At 39.4% G+C, this 17,646-nt stretch overlaps 1 protein-coding gene across 4 annotated transcripts in view; it reads left to right on the top strand.

Moving 5' to 3' along the window:
- Positions 1-16,891, top strand: part of LOC149318918 (uncharacterized) — a 37,566-nt gene extending 20,675 nt beyond the window's left edge. For all 4 annotated transcript variants that reach the window (XM_089510684.1, XM_089510683.1, XM_089510682.1 and 1 more), the window contains 6 exons: positions 191-287; positions 4,020-4,095; positions 6,736-6,861; positions 8,371-8,538; positions 10,667-10,724; positions 16,033-16,891. In XM_089510684.1, the coding sequence (XP_089366810.1) occupies positions 191-287; positions 4,020-4,095; positions 6,736-6,861; positions 8,371-8,538; positions 10,667-10,724; positions 16,033-16,131 (624 nt within the window). In that variant the 3' untranslated portion in view covers positions 16,132-16,891. The remainder of the gene's footprint in view (positions 1-190; positions 288-4,019; positions 4,096-6,735; positions 6,862-8,370; positions 8,539-10,666; positions 10,725-16,032) is intronic.
- Positions 16,892-17,646: the final 755 nt, after the last annotated feature.

Raw genomic sequence — 17,646 nt, 5'->3', positions numbered from 1 at the left:
TTTCAGCCAAGAATCACATTCCTTGAAAGCTTCCAGACTTACAGTTCTCTGCATGCAGTATTAGCCTTGGTGGACCGCATATACCACACTATGCCCACCCTTGAAGTACTAACAGTAAAGCTTGGGGAAACAAACGTAGTGATTAACTGAATTCAAAGACTAAATCATTGTGTTGTTTTCTCTTTTTCAGGGTGTGGAGTCTGAGGGTTTCCCTGTACTGCAGCAGTCCTTAAAGACTGGCCACTCCATTGAAGACCAGACCCACAGTAACTGTCAGTTTTACAAAGGTAAGAGAAATTTTAGTAGCTTTTGTGCTTTCTAGCTGTTTCATGGAACAAAGGTGGTTCAAATATTCTGTTTTGTTTTATGATGTTCCCTATTTATAAATGTTGTTATGTGTCATCAAGTCAACTTAAACTTACAGTGACCCTATCAAAGGATTTTGTTGGTGAGATTTATTCAGAGGAGGTTTGCTAGTGCCTTCCTCTAAGGCTAAGAGAGTGAGATTTTCCCAAGTTCACCTAGTAGGTCTCCATGCTGAACAGGAATTTGAGGTGTGGTCTCCCAGAGCCCTAGTCCAACCCTCAAATAACCACACTGGCTCTTGCAATTCAGACGTATTTTCTGATATGAAAGTTTTACTTTGGGAGCTTGCCATTTGGAAAAGTGTTGCTTCTCTGATGTCACAGGAAGCACAGCAGAAACAAGATTAAAAATGAGATGGAAATAAAACATATAATTCATACTACCAGTATAATCCTGTATTTGCACTCTGATACAGCCTAAGTACTATTAGTTAATTTTTTTAAAAGAAAAAAAAATAGATTTATTTTGCAGTGATTCCAGTATAATAAAACTAAGATATAGGGTTAAGTGTTATTGTTTAAAGAGCTGTAACTATAGAATAATAGGATCTGGGAATTTTTAAGCATCCCACAGGGTTAATCACTGTGTAACTGATGACCTGGGGTATCTCTCTTTGCCCTTCACTGGAAAAAACAAACAAAAAACCTGCAAAAAAACAACAACCTCCTATTAAAATAAAAGCATATCTGAAGGTGGAGAAAGAAAAAAAAGTTTCGTATTTCTTGATGAAGAACCACTTAGCACCCAATTAGCTGGCAAAAGTCTACCTAGCAGAATACAAAAGTCGTTTCCTGCCAGCAGTTAGGCATGGAAGGGGGAAAAGCTGTTAAGAATTGGTACAGCTGTCACTCCAGTTTCAAATGTGCAAACATGGACATCCAGGCTCTTGGCTTATTATTTCCAATTAGTGTGTGAACTTATTCTTCCTCACATTTTTAGCTTTTGCACACTTGCAACCCCTTTGTCTGCCCCATGGGATCATGGGCTTGGGCCCAGGTTATTTGAAGGGCCGTATCTCCCTTTATGTACCTAGTAGAACACTGAGATCATCTGGAGAGGCCTTCCTCTTTGTCCCACTACTCTCTTCAGTGTGTTTGGTGGGAGGAAAAGTGGCTGCTGCTAGGCTCTGTAACTCCTTCCCTAGAGAGGTCAGGCTGGCTCCATCCCTGCGTTGATTTCAGTGGTAGATAAAAATGTCTTTATGCCACCAGGCTTTCTCACATTGACATGGGTGCTGTAAGAGTTTTATAAAGAGTTTTTAAATTTGAATATGTAATGTTTTTAACTTTTTGAATTTGTTTTGTTTTTTAAAACTTTGCATATTTATGGTTTTGTACTGTTTTAACTTGGACTATTTTAAATTTTGTTAGCCCCCTTGAGTGCCTGTACCAGGAGGAAGGTGGGAAATAAATAAATGGAGATCCTCTTACCCTGCTTCCTCTTTGGAATCTCTAGACTCCAAAAATATTGCTATTGGCTGCTGTATTTGTGGTTGCAGCTCTCAGCATTTAAAAAAATAATCAGATGATATTTCTATTATGCCAGAGCATTCAGTGGCAATTTCTAACACCAGCAGCAGCACCAGCATTGCATTGTTTGTTTGTTTTTAAATCTAGGGTACATTGCAGCAATAATAATAATAATAATAATAATAATAATAATAATAATAATAATACGGAAAGGCCTTGTGTGCTCCAGTACTTGCAGATTCCTTGCCCAGTTCCTCCTCCTCCTTCCTGGATGGAAGGTGGAACACAAACAGTTTACACTAATAATATTTGTGGAACACTGTTCCTTTGAAAAAGAAATCATGCCCAACCAGGTCTCCAGAGCCAATACTGAGCAAAGGGAAGATAATAATTGACCAATTGTCTGCAGTGTTATGAGATCTGTGAGAGCTCTTGCTTCTTTGCATTTGTGTGGAAGAGCCCTTTAATTTATCTGCCCACACTCCCAGCCATTTTCATACTTTTGAAATTCATATTTTTAAAATGTACTTAAGCATGAAAGAAACAAAAGAACATTGGTAGTAATGAAGAGATTTTTCCCCCCCTACATTTTAAAAGGTGAAATGGTTGGGTTATACTGAATAAGAAAGGGAAACTGGGATTGCGGTAGGTAATATAATAAAAATATCAAGCCCATGTGTGGCTGCTGTAAAAAACAACAACGGGACTATCTATCTATCTATCTATCTATCTATCTATCTATCTATCTATCTATCATTAGAAATGGATCTGAAAATAAAACTGCCAATATCATTCTGTACATACGCAAATCTTTAGAATACCTGGAATGCTGTGTACAGTTCTTCTCAATGAATAAGAAACTGGACTATTGTAAAACTGGATCTGGTGAAGAAGAGGGCAACCAACATGATTTAGTTGACCAAGGGAAATAGGTCTTAGAATAAGAGGACTGGAAGAAGGAAAAATTCCTTCGTTCAGTCTTCTTATCCTAAGACCTATTACCCTTGGTCAGCTAAATCATTAGGAACATGCCTCTTCCTAATTCTCTGTTTCTTGTAGTCTCTTTTCATAAGGCATCCCATAGACTATGAATAGATCAGCCAAGGACAGTCAGACTCCATCCACAGCCATTGCCCAAATCTATGACAGCAGAGCAGTTCAGCCAAACACCACCAAAAGCTTCATTATTACTATATACAGTCATCCCTCCATATCTGTGGGTTCCTCATCCATTGATTCAGACAATTGTGGACTGAAAATGTTTGTGGGGAGGGGGAGGAATATAGAGAGTTCAAAAATAAATTGCTGCCAAGTAATATGCTGAATCCATGCAAATGAAGTAATGTGTAGGCTGCTGTAGCCTCCCACCATTTCAGAGCTCTCTCTCCAACATGCATTATTTGTACATTGTTCATCTCACTTCTTGTTAATTCACAAATACAGTAGAGTCTCGATTATCCGACATAAACGGGTGATCTGATAGTCGGATAGCCGAAAATGTTGGATAATCTGGAAGGTCCAAGAAAAGCCTTGAAATCACTATGAATTGCAAACTTGCCCTGTTTGCTGCTGCTGCTGCCATGCTTGGAGCATGCCCGCCCTTCTTTTCTTGCCCGTCATGCAGCCATGTTTGGGGGGGTGTCCCTTATAGATACCAACAGCTGACTACAAACTCTTTACTGTATTAAACTATAGACTAAAAATGACAAATTATTGTACAGTTGCTCCTCAATATTCACGGATTCTGCATCCACGAATTCAGCCATTCACAGCTTGAAAATACCTCCCCCCCGGAAAAAAATTCCAACATTCAAACCTTGATTTTGCCATTTTATATAAGGGATATCATTTTGCGATACTACTGTATATAATGGACTTGAGCATCCATGGATTTTGGTATCCTGGAACCAAACCCCAGTGTTAGTTAAAAGTGTATTGACTGGTTAATCAACCACATCAAAACAGTTAACATCAAACATGGTAAGATATGAGGAAATACAATACATAAAATACAATGCATACAATACCATGGGATCAGATAAATTAGAAGAAATTGGTCCTTGGAACCAAATCCCAGTGGATACCAAGGGCCCATTATATTTATTTTATTTCTGTTAATATGCAGTGGGAAAAATAATAATTACCACCTATTCTTTAATTTCTTTGTGCAACTTCATCCTACAGACGTGAGTGGACCTTGTTTCAGCACCAACTCTTTACAGTTGACTGGGAAATTTGTGGATAAGGTTCTCACAGTGAGGTATGTACAGGAAATGCATAATGTCATGAAAATTATTATCTTATTTGATCACTTTGGCCAGTTTCAGATGATTTTAAGAACCACATCACAGTTTAGTGTGTATGTGTGTATTTAATCACAGCAAAAAAAAAAAGTAGACTAGAAGAATGCACATGTGGTGCATCACATATGACTGGTGGCTGCCATGTTCATAAGCAGAAATACTGTTTGGATGGTGGCAGGAGCTAAGGATTCACTGGGTGGGGTACAGGAATAATAATGTGGTCCTGCAATTTCCATAATAGGACTGGCCTCCTCGGTCCTCATTTTGCATCTCTGGCTCTGCACATACCCATTTAAATCTCCAGAAACTCCTTCATCATAACACATTTAGATAGAGAAGCATCCCACTCCTTTTACAGTCAGCATATCAATATAAAATGAAGAGGGAATCTGGGCATTTAAACATGGACATGCGATTTACAACTGATTGGATCACTTGATGCAATTTGCCTAAAACCTGTTCTTTTCTTACACCTAAATATTAAGTGCAAGTTGACATTCGTGATGGTGACTACAAGTTCTTTCCCCAGTGTTTCTGATAATCACAGAGTAAACTTAAGGAGCACTTCAGTGCAGTTCCTGCCAGTCAGCATGGTTAGCAATGATGATGATGATGATGATGATGATGATGATGATGATGATGATATTGTTTATTTGTATAGAGCCATAAGTTTACATGGCACTTTACAGATACAATCATTTCAAAACAGTAAATCCTACAAACGAGTGCTACAGGTTCCTGAAAGAGTGGGGGAAATACTGATAACAATCTTTTTCTCTTACAGAGAAAGTATTTCCCCCACTCTTTCACTCTTTATATATTTGCATTTGTACTATATTTTATTCTGGATGTGCCTTTGGGATATTCCTTGCATATACTTTTGGTATGTCATGACAGCATGAATCAAGCTGATTTGACACGCTAAACACAGAATGGATTACCAAGATTGACTGCTGAATAGAGAAACGTACATAACTGCCTCAATATGCCTGATTGTAGCTCAAGATCTTTTGGAAGCACATTTGAAAATGTTCACTAGTTATTTAATCTAGTTAAACTGAACACAGAAGAATTCATTTAATGTTAGGCAAGTGCACTACTGCCATTTTTTTAAACTTAAGAAATCTAGTTAAAGATATTCACCAGAATCCTACTGGGTAGTTACCAATAGGTAACCAAGCGTTATGCATTCGTGTCTTCTTCATATTTATGATCCCTATGGGGATATGTAGGGATTTTAAAGGTCCTTCAGTCCCCTCTTACCTATCTGTAGCTGCTGCAATCAATGGGGTCCATTCCCCTGTCACTCAAGAATTGGCTGATTGACATTCTCAGCACCTTTGTGGGAGTGATCTCTGCTGCAAGGGGAGATTGCTGCCTGTCAAAAGAGAAGTTGCTTGTGCAAGGGAGAGGGAAGGTTAGTCTGATCCTTCTTGTGTGACAAGGAAACAGGCCCCCATAGATTGTAGTAGTTGCTGTCTGGTAAGTGAGCACTGGGCTCAGGCTGGGATTCATTACATAGTAACATAACTACTGTGGTTATGTAGCAGCATAGTGCATAGAGGATTCCAGCTATTTAAAATTAGTTTTTTTCTTGCAAGGTTTTAGAACTCTTAACACTCCAATCCCATATATATCTGCTCAAAGATAAGTTCTTTACATTCATTAGTGCTTACTACATATCAAATGGCTATATGATTGCAGCCTAAACATTTATTTAATTCTGGGCTGGTTCAAAAATGCATGGTAATCATCTGGCGATACTGGAATAACAGGGTTGGCCCAAGGATTTTGCTGCCTGAGGCAGTACACTTTTCCTTATCCCTGGCCTTTAAAATGTGTAACAAATTAAATGCTGTAACTAAAAATTCACTCCCCTTTCAGGCCAACCTTAATCTGATACCTAAGGTGACTGTCTCACTCTTCCTCATGGCAGGGCCATCTCTGCATCATAAAGCAGCAACCTATTTGTGTGAAAAGCCCATTTGATTGCTAATACTCCTGATACCACTTCCACCATGCAAGACTCCACCAAAAATTATTTAATTTCAAAACTGGCATTGGAAGTAAGAGTATATCCCACAGAAGAACAAATTGCTGAAACAAACCTGTCTTCTGTCTACTTTGATTCAGCACTTCATTGTTGTCTGGTTCCTTGCTGACCTCTTCTGTCAAAAGGTCAAATTTGCCCATGTTATGATGGGTCCAATTGGCCATGACAACCTACAGCATATTCAGAACACTCTGTGACATCAACATGTCAAGTGTGGCACTGTGACATCACAGAGAATGTCATGTGAGTTTCCTTCGGTAACAGTAGCACAGGGAAATTTGGTCAAGACTATATTATGCCAATGGAGGAAAATGGCACTGAGACATGAACAGCACTGTGGGCACTTGAATTTGTTCACAAGGACAACATACAACCACAAAAACCATGACTATAGTTGGTGCTTTGTGGCTTTTTTTAAAAGGGCAAAAAGTACCTGCCACTAGTTTAAATTCAGGAGTACTTTTATGTAACCTGCTAACCAGTAATAGTTATATGAGATGTCAAGTGATGTTCATCTACATTTGATATTCCTCTCACTGATCAGAGAAGAGGACATCCTGATTTCCATGCTGAGGTTGCTGGAGTATGAGCGCGCCACTGTTGATGCAGAAGGGGCCATTGGACTCGCAGCACTGGTCTCTGGGAAGCTGCCAGAATTAAAAGGCAAAAGGTACAGAAACTTTGAAGTATCCAGCAAAAGACAACAGAGAAATGTGATTTTTCTATATAAACAGGATTGTTTATTCTCCCTCATTAAATGCACCATGCACTGTCAAACCTCAAATTCTTTTTTTCCCAACCTCCAGATAAGTGTATGGAGATCAGATAGCACTGCATGCATGTACAAGATGTATAAATTCCCCACCCATCATTGTTTACCTTAAATTCATACTTTTAAAATGTACTTAATCATAGAAGAAACAAAAGACCTTTGGTAGTAATAAAGGGTTTCCCCCCCTGCATTTAAAAAAGGTGAAATGGTTGGATTATACCGAATAAGAAAGTGATACTACTACATAAGAAAGGGAAACTGGGATTCTGGTAGGTAATGTAAAAATGTCAAGCCCATGTGTGGCTGCTGTAAAAAACAGCAACGGGACATTATACTGGGTATCATTAGAAACGGATCTGGATATAAAACTGCCAATATCATTCTGTACATACACAAATCTTTAGAATACCTGCAATACTGTGTTGCATTCTACACAATGAATAAGAAACTGGACTACTGTAAAACTAGATCTGGTGCAGAAGAGGGCAACCAACATGACAGAGGGCCAGGAACAACTGGAAAAGTTATAACTATTAAGATTGTTTTACAAGAGTAAAGAGGGAAATGAGAGAGGTTATAAAATGTGCATTGTGTGGGGAAAGTGGAGAAGTTGACGTCTGCTAAACTATAGTATTCACACCTACAAGGAACAGTGACAGCCTGCCAACTTGAACAAGGAAGAGAGGCTTGCCTGTGGCTACTGCTTAATGATAGGAGCAGTATATATTTCTATCATTTGCTAATATAGAGGCTTGTGCCGGTCTGTAGGCGGAGTTAGGGCACAGCATCTGCATGCTGCATGCTGCATGCCCTAACCCTTCCCCCAGGGCACCATTTTAGTGTGCACTGGTCCACACGGGGCACACCATGATTACGCCCCTCTGGTGTTGCATCCATATGATGCAGCACAGAAGGGGCATCATAAAGCCACGCCACGGCAGCTATGGTGCCCCTTGAGGGCGCAAAAAGGAGCTGCTTTCTGTGATCCATTTTTGCGCTCTCTGGAGGCCAGATCGGGACCACAGCATGAGGTTGCTCTGGCCCCGATCCATCTAGTAAAGGGTTGCTGCAGACCGTGGGCTTCCCTTGGGCATGCTGGTTGGTCACAGTGTTATTAAAAACCTGGACTAAATAAGCCTTTGCTCCTATTTGACAAGGTGCTTCTAAAAAAATTTAATGCTCTTATGAGGAAACAAATATTCTTTTCCACATGTGCGGATTTAATACAAGTAGATGAAAGTATTTATAATGGATAGCAAAGGAAGGTATCATATGGTATATTCAGCAGTTGATTATGTTAGTATTAAGCCTGCTGAAGAATGTTCTTCTGAGTGAGTGAGTGTGTGTGTGTGTGTGTGTGTGTGTGTGTATACATCTGCTTATCTCATTAATTCCCTCAATTTTCAGAGTGGCTGTTGCTGTATGCAGTGGTAACCTGGAGCTTCCTCTAATGCGGCAATGCATAGACCGGGCCCTCACCCTTGATAACAGAGTATGCAAATTCTCCATCCTGATTTCTGACTGCCCAGGAGATATTTCCAAGCTGCTGAAGATTTTGGCTCGGGAGGAAGCCAGGTAGTTTAGATTTACAATCATCGAAGGAGGAGAGAGCTGATGACTGTCATTTATTACTCTGTACATCTGGGAAATGTTGCATCCAAGCTACAATAATAGATTGATTTATATGATTGGTTCTCTTTCTTGGCCATCTGTCTAACAAAGCTCAAGGAGACATACAAATACAGCAAGTTTATATAAAATTTATATTTAGCTAATAAAGCCTTCATTTAAAAAAAAGTTTAAGAAATGATAAACTGTCAGCAAGAGCAGCAAGAGCAACATCACTCTATAGTCAAGATCACATTAAAACCATTATCCATATTAAACTGGAAAAAACATTAAAAATCATTTTGCCTTCTGGAGAGAAAAGAGAACTGAATGACTTCTCTATGGAAGAGAAGTAGGGCACCACCACTATGAATATCTGACCAATGGGCAATTGCAGTCTCTAAGAATGCAGTACCCTCTTAGCATCCCTTCATTTTTAAAAGAAACCTTGAGTTATCATAAACCTGTGAGAATAAATGACTCTTTCTCTTTTTTATTTGTCTTGTCTTTGTCTTGCCCTGGTGGTGCAGTGGTTAAATGCCTGTACTGCAGCAGTCCTTCACAGCTATAAGGTTGTCAGTTTGATCCCAGGGCTCCACGATCGACTCAGCCTGGCCTCCTTCTGTAGATCACTAAAATGATTACCCAGCTTGTTGGGCAATTAGCTTACACATTGTAAATCGCTTAGGGAGTGCTTAAGTGCACTAATAAGCAGTAAAGAAATATACTTGCTACTTGTTATTGCTGACAGAAGGAGAGCAAGGAGTAAGGCCTTCTGGCCTCCCTAGCAAGGGAGTTCCAGAGCTTGGGGAAGCAACTGAGAAGGTCCCAGCATGTATCTCCACTAATCAAACCTATGAAGATGGTAGGCTTAAAAGAGGTTGTGAAATCGAAGGCTGAAGATGCCAGCTACAGATGCTGGCAAAATGTCAGGAATAAACTCTTCTAGAACATGGCCACATAGCCCGAAAAACCCACAAAAAACTATTAAAGGAGGTTCTCTGGAGGATCTCAAAGCTCAAGTAGGGTCATATCAGGAGATATGGTTTGTCAGTTGAAGAAACTGGCAGGAACCCAACCAAATATTAGGTATGTTCAAATGGAAGATTTTACAATACCTTTTAGTACTAGAATGGGATGGTGATAGGCTAATATTTTCAGAGGTGGAGATGGTGGTGACAAGAATAATCTATTCTAAGCCATCTCCGAGACAACCATTGAGGGCCCAAGTGAAGTAAATGACTTAGAATATTGGGGTTCTGGAGGGATAGACTCCTGAAATGTTTCTCAGATCTCCACCCTTCTTTGTTCTAACTGGCTGATGCCACCTTACACAAACATTAGAAATTATCACATGGGATTAAGAAAGAGGAGAAAAACAGAACGCTCCCATTATGATCGTGGGATTGCGTGAAGATTTTCACACAACATCGCACTCATCCAGTACTTTTCTTGTCAATAACTTGGAGTGCTCCTGTAACTTCTTATTAATGAGGTAACCCTGTGAAAGGTTTGCCGATATCACAACAGTGCGGAAGCCAATAACGTTTCATTTGTGCTTTTGTGGAGCAACCTGGGACCTTTTTTCAGACTGGATTTTGGTACAGGAAATTCATTTTCATTGCTAGGATTGTTTTTAAAGTGGATTTCTGCCTTATTTCAGAATGTAGGGCACAATTTTGTTTCAACTGGAAAAAAATAATGTTGTGAAATATATAAATTTTATTTTGTTGTATTTGGGATTGAACCATGATTTTCAGACATGCGCAGTCATGCCAAAATGACGCATGTATGAAACATTCAATAATGATATACTAATGATACATAAATGGATGTATGCAGAATGCAACTGCGTTTCTCTTTCATTTTTTATATCATCATTATTGCACAATCACGCAACTGTGTGAAAATCTTGATCGCTATAGCGCAGTGCTTCCATTATCTTCCAATAGCGTGATTGTTGTGGAATGGGCCCTAGTGTGGTAATCTCCATGGTCTCCCTCTTCCCCACTAAAGGCCATTTACTGTCTGCAAACAGGCCATGTACAATTGTGACTCAATCTCTGGTGATCTCATATAAAATTTATTTTTCCAGAATACTGGACATCAAACAGGAACACATGTACATGGCATCTGATTTATTCACCAGTGAGGTAAGGAAAAACCTGCAACTGATTTTCACTTCTACAAATTCTGCATAAACTAAATTATGATTGTCTATGAAGCTACTGTGTCTAGGTGGCCATCTACTCCAGCATTACCTGCTGCAGCTGTTGGCCATGGGATTGCAAACAGACTTTTCTTTTCTTTCTTTCTTTTTTTGCAGCACTGACATCTAGATCCTTTTAGCAAACCTGTCAAGGATTTCATCCAAATGTAACCCTTAGGAGTGGTATAGAGAGAATGCTCCTTAACACAGCAGCTCATAAACAAAGAGAAAATGGTTCACATTAGATATGAGATAGAAGTGGGGGGGGGGAGATTATGGAGAAACAGTTCTACTTGGGAAGCCTCAGTTTTCTAGGCACTTCGAAGAACCGTTTTTCTCTCTCTTGGTTATCAACTCCCTTCCCTTTTTGTGACTTTAGTAGGTTTACAACAGACATATCTCATCAACATAGAATTCATGTCTCCAATCTGCAGTGCTGGCCACTTCTGGCGGGGCACAAAGTCATGATGAGGGAGAGATCTGTCAATGGCATTGCCATTTAAAGGCATATAACTCTGCATAGTATGTACTGGGAGGCAAACTCTGGAGGAGCAATATTGTCTTCATGGCTACTTTGTAGGCTCTCTTGAAGTCATGTTGCTAACCAAGCTACAGTTCCCTGGACAATCTGGAAGAAACCATGGCTATTATGGTGGTGTAAGCGAACAGTACTCATGTAGATATAAAAAATGATGATAGCTTGTAGGGTCAAAGTATACAAAGGGTGGGCAATTGCCATGAGTTGGGAAGCATATTGTTCCCCATAGGACTTTGGAGGGCTGCACTAGTTTTTGGTATTTATTTACTTTGAAAAGCTCCCTTTTTTGAAAATTTCAAAATTTCTGGTTAACTCTGTATTGGAAAAATGACTTCTCCTAGGCCTGAAACAACTGGGGTGGCATAAAAATATGGCAGAAATGCTTTCCACATATCCTAGGATGTATTTCTTTTAGTAAAAATGCTTTGATTTTTAAAAAAATTGAAGCAGGGTGCTAGGATGCTTAGAAACAGACTTGGGGCTACATGGGACCCATAAACCCATCTTACTATTCTCTTGGTCAAAAGCTCTTAATCTTTTTTCCACTAACAGTGATGCATATTTATACAGAAATTATTGCAGCTGAATTCGGTGAAATCTACTGCCAACAGGATACTGCAGATTGATACTTTACACCAGCTTTACTTTACATTGTATTGCTATAGACATATCAATGTCAATGCCAGCTTTACTTTACATTTTATTGCTATGAACACATCAATGTCTATGCCAATGTTTTCCACAGTAAATATGTAACATGAACAACAGTGAAGACCAGATATTTTATTTCCTAAGGGTAGGTAGAGTGAGGCCCATGGTTTATATCTGGCACATCATGAAAGGATATTATTATTTTTTACCTTTGATAACAAAATAATTTGCCTGGCTTTGAACTTTCTGCATCTTTGCTGACAAGGGTATGTGTTGCAGAAAGATGCAGAAAGTTCAAAGCCAGGCAACTTATTTTGTTATCTAAGGTAAAAAAATAACAATGCCCTTTCATGATGTGCCAGATATGAGGCATGGGCCTCACTCTACCTAATGGTAAGGTCAGCCCTGGGCAAAGATTCATTCCTGAATGGGCTATGGCCAATCTTTCCCCAAGTGAATTCCTGCTTATTTAGGAATGTGTATCTGTTCATCATACCTGACAAAATTGTGTAGAATACACTGATGTAGACATGACAATTGAGCTGCTCCATAAAGCATGATATTTTGAGAATGAAGAGTATCATCTACCAAGTGCTGCTATGTCTCCAGTGCAGTTACTAAATGAGTGGGGAAGGAGCATCAACAGTGATTTTTATTAGCTCCAAATCTTATTTTCCTCTGACCGTACAACAGAGTTGAAATTCCTAAGCCAATCTTTGCTTGAGCATTATACATCCATCCGTGGAAAGCTGTGCATTTCCTGGCTCACATGGGTGTTTGGCACAGTAACAACGAAGTGGTTTTAGTTTCTTTTACATAGCATTTATTCAAGAGCCATTAAGGTATTTTTGACCAATCTGGACAGTTTTAACCATTCCCAATGGGGCAATTTTATTTGCTGGTAAAATGCCAGGCAAGAATATTTGTAGCAGAAGTTCTCAATTGGTTCCAGATTTTTAGAGCTTTCATAGCCAGCCAAGAGGAATACATGCAATACATTAAAACATATGTTGGGAATTCACTTAGCTTTAGCTAGAAAATAGAAATTTTTAAAACAGAAAAGTACCCCATTTCAAGAAAAAAAAATAAGACTTTTACCTTCCAACTGTCACATAGTTTCTTTTCAAAATATATATTTTGAAAATATATGTTTAATGGAGTAACACAAAACAGTTCTCCTTTTTACTAAGAGTCATGCACAAAGTCTTGTTATAGTTTATTGAAAGATTTTTCCCCCCACATCCTGTTTCCAAGCCATCCTAACTGTATAGTAAAATAAACAAAACGTTGAATCCTGCACCTTATAAAATAACTGAGTAAATCTGTATAAACGCTCATTGACAGTTTTTCCTTTTTAAAATAATTCCTTGCAATTTGCCTATATCAGAGGTGGGCAACTGTCACAGTTTGGGGACTGCTTTGGCCGCCTATGGGGCTGCAGCACTATACACCACTCGCTAGCCCCCACTGCTCCAAATGGCCCCACATCCCTCTTTCTTTGTCCTACCTTCATACTTTCATATGGAAAGACTTTTCCTATCCAAGCAGCCTTTATACATCCCTCTTAGAACTGCACTGTATCACTGACAACTCGCCTCCTCAGTGTTTATGAACATTTCATGGTGCCCCAAAAACTAAACCAATGCTTATATGGGGATCATAGGCTACAAGCTGCCCACAGTTTTAGCCTAATATATATATATATATATATATATTCACATTGCAGACATATTTATACATGTTTTGGGCTCCAAACCAACAAGTGTGTTCCACAGGTCTCCACTAAGAACGAATATAGCAGTACCAAAACATACTCAGTGTAAACTAGCTTTAAGTTAAAACAGTTTGCAAAGTCAGATGATTTGTTATGGCTTTTTAGATAGGAATGTTCCAATTTCTTGGCTCTAATTTTTGGCTGCATATCTTAATGAGGTAAATTACAGTACGCTTGATCTAATAAAATGATGGGATGCCTTGCAGCAAATGTTAAATTATAACAAATTATAACAACTCCTTTAGATCTCTATAAGCCAAACAGCCTGAGTTGCAATTCTGATATTTTTGTAAGGAGATCTGAGTGCAGGGACTGTTTAGTCTTATGCTAACTATCAAGATGTCAGTCAAAGAATAGGAAGGAATGTTTGAGCTCTACAGAGAAGCCTAGTATGTTATTTTAACACACAGTATAGGCATTCTTTATCATTTACTTTGGATTCAGCTGAGAGTGGAATTATACTTTAACTCAGTAAGTACGCTTTACAAACACATTTGCTATCTAATGGTAATGCTGAAGAAGCATTCATGGAGAGAATTAGAGGGAAAAGCCGGGGAAGTTGAGTCTTTCCTGTATGCTGATTTCTCTTGAGTATTTTCTCTCCCAACCACACTTAATCTTTGGGCCTCTGAGCTTCTTTGGGCCTCTGAGAAAATGGATATATTGACCAGAGGCAGAAGCTGTAAAAGACTAGACAGGTGTTCTGTTGTGTTTGCTCTGAAACATACAGTTCACTGAGAGATTTGAAATAATGTGAGCTGGGCTGCGAGCACATCGAGACATGTGCTTGGTGTAGCATGGTTTTGACCCAGTTGCCAGACTGGGCTTTCTTTAACTTCCAGGGAGCACACGTGCTACACATGTTTGACTCCCCATGAGATAATGGGGTGGGGCTTTGATGTTCTGGACTTCTGTAAAAAAAAAAAAAAACAACTGTGTTTGTTTGCTAGAGAAATTAAAGTAAATCATGCTTATGCATGTGATGTACAATATATGTAATAAAGTAAGAGGGCTGGTGGGATGGAGTGAGAACACGCAATGCTGGGGTTGACTGTAGGGCCTGTTACAGACTGCCAAAATAAAGCTGCTTCGGGTCTCTTTGGAGGTATGCTATTTAAATGATGCATGCATCCTAAGAATCCGGAAGCTGCACCAAAGCTGCACTCCGGTGCTTAGGAATGGAGTGTGGCTTTGGTGCGACCTCCGGACTCTTAGGACCCATGCATCATTTAAATAGCATACCTCCAAAGAGACCCAAAGCAGCTTTATTTTGGCAGTCTGTAACAGGCCTAGATGTGCTGAATGTGTGAAGGGATGCTTAAAAGGTTGGTGTGTATAACAGCTGGAGTGAGAGATATGAGCCAGTCAGAACCCTGGTTGAGAAATCTTGGGTTAGATCCTAAAAGTTTAGTTAAAGAGATAGGACAGTGGAGTGAAAGATGAGTCAGTGAAGGGAATGAGTTTGTGTTCTGGGGTCAGTTAGGACAGCTGGGTTCAGCTAGGATTACGAAGAAGTGGAGAAAGTTACATCTAAACCTTGAAATTCTATAACCATAACTTCTGTATACCAAGTAATCTTTATACGCTGACCTTCTGTTTAATAAATTGCTCTTGTAGTATACACGCGTACCTCTACAACAGTGCTATTAGACTGGTTGAGATCAGACACAGGTCCATGCGTGGTGGTGACAAGGGAATACCTTTCCTAACCCTCCGAAAGAATTTCTTGCCCGGAGCCTCAAGCTGTAATGCCTCCAATTTTGAAAATGCAGCATGGCCAGTAATTGGACAATCACACCCACTGCTTCAGATTTGTTTAGTAGTTTTGCTTATGAAGGTTTATTTATCCATCCCTATATTTAGTTTAACTGGGTGAACAATAGCAGCCCAGAGGAAAAAAAGGAACAGTTTTGGACAGGGGATTGGGTTCTCAGCATGGATGCACCCGCCCAGCTCATAATGATAGATTTATGACACAGAAACACCTTCGGCTTGTGAACATGAAGTTCAAGATAGATTGTGGAAGATGATAGCATTCCTTCATCTAAAGCAATCTGGAGGTTTCTTGAAGAAATCAGTCATAGTGGTTTCAGTAACCAATTATTGTCATTTTGCACCTTTCTTCTGTAGGAATGTGCTACATTAGTCTATGGTGATCTCTCTATGTGCAAGTCCTTCAAGTATGAGTGGTTTCATCAAGCATTGACAATTTCCATTGCTGTAGACTGTTGTGAACTATTGAGAACACAGTCATCCGTTTCAATGAAGTTCTTACATCTTTTCTTCCAGGTCACCTGCATTGTAGAGACCAGGGACAAAGTCCACACTGCTCAGTTAAGGAACGCTCTTGTAGATCGCTATCCCATGATGACATGGATGGAACGGTGATGAGTACAGCTGAACCAAAACCTCCATGATGTATCTATTTTCTTGTAAAGTTTACAGAGCTAAACATACTGTTTTGACTGTCACTACTTTCTTTTGTAGCACCATCTATGTCTGTGGTGCTTTACAATTAACAGGTATGACAGGTTGTTAGGCCAAGGTGCTTACAATCTATAATGGCATTACAATCCTTCAATGTGGAATTCTTATGCTTGAAACCTGCAAAATAAGAAGTTAACAAGTACATTAGGGTTTCTATCTTTCTTCTCCACATCCTGTCAATCAGAAAAATATAACGCACATGTCCTTTAATAAAGCTGAATAAGCTGAAATATTTAGGATGATTAGGAGTGAAATGATTAGGAGTGCTTCATACCACTTGCAGGGTGTCAATTGCACTTTTTCTGCTGTGTATTAGCTTTGCATGTTTTTCTTCTGTATGACCCCACCCCAGTTGTTTTCAGTATTTTATCACTGAAAGACAACAGAGGTTTTGCTGTTGTGTATCCTAAAATGTATCACACATTCTAGGAAATGACTTCTCCATTTCGTAGTAAAATATTTCTTCTACTCCATATCCAGAGCTATTGTAGGTAATGGTTGCTGGTTCAGGTGACCGCTTATTCCGAACTGCTTTGCTTGTTCTGTCTATGTCTTTCAAGCCAAAAACACAACTTCCAGCCTTGCAAATAAATCTGCAGAAATGTGTACTATCCTGCACATGCTCTTAGTTATTTGTGGTATATTGGCAACCTTGAAGGGGGGGGGGGGGGGGGAGAGAACACATAGTCTTTCAGTTCCATAGATGTCTTTGGTTGGTTCCCCAGAGGTAATACTTATTCATCACAATAGGTTTTAGGCTTGACATTTATATTTTGTCCTGATGGTTTTGTGTATCCATAGGGGCTGCACAAGATCTCTACATTGCCATGTCAAAAACATTGTTATAAGATCAAGAACTGGTTTTTTTTAAGGGATATTGTTCTCCAGCTTGGACTACAGCACAACTCAGGAGGTTCTCCTGATGTATCCAAGGATTTTGCATCCATAGATTCGACCATTCATGGCTTGAAAATACATTCCCCCCCCCCCCATTAGAGAAAACAAACCTTGATTCTGCCATTTTATATAAGGGACACTATTTTACTACACCATTGTATATAATAGGATTCGAGCACCCACAGATTTTGATATCCACATGGGGTCCTGGACCCAAATACGAGTGGATATCAAGGGCCCATTGCAAAATATATTCATGTTTCCCAAGTTGTGATAGCTATAGAGTTGATGGCATGACTGTCTGTGCTAGATTTCACCTGTAACCCACTATAAATTACTCCCAAAGAAATGCAGATCTGTAGTATGCTTCATGAAAGATCACAGGTAAGCATGACAATCAAGGATGGGTCCACTGTCCTTTAAATGTGCTCCCGTGATGGACATTTGGCATGGAAAGAGCTGCACCTTGTAAACTCCCATTTTATGGCAGGTACAGACAAGATTGTTATCTGTTTGTAA

The sequence above is a fragment of the Sceloporus occidentalis genome, unplaced genomic scaffold, assembly GCF_023333645.1.
Source record: "Sceloporus occidentalis isolate IW3139 unplaced genomic scaffold, rSceOcc1.0.p SCAF_2, whole genome shotgun sequence".
Classification (NCBI taxonomy): domain Eukaryota; kingdom Metazoa; phylum Chordata; class Lepidosauria; order Squamata; family Phrynosomatidae; genus Sceloporus; species Sceloporus occidentalis.
Note: the sequence above shows the minus strand (reverse complement) of the source record. Positions and strands in the feature narration are given on the sequence as shown.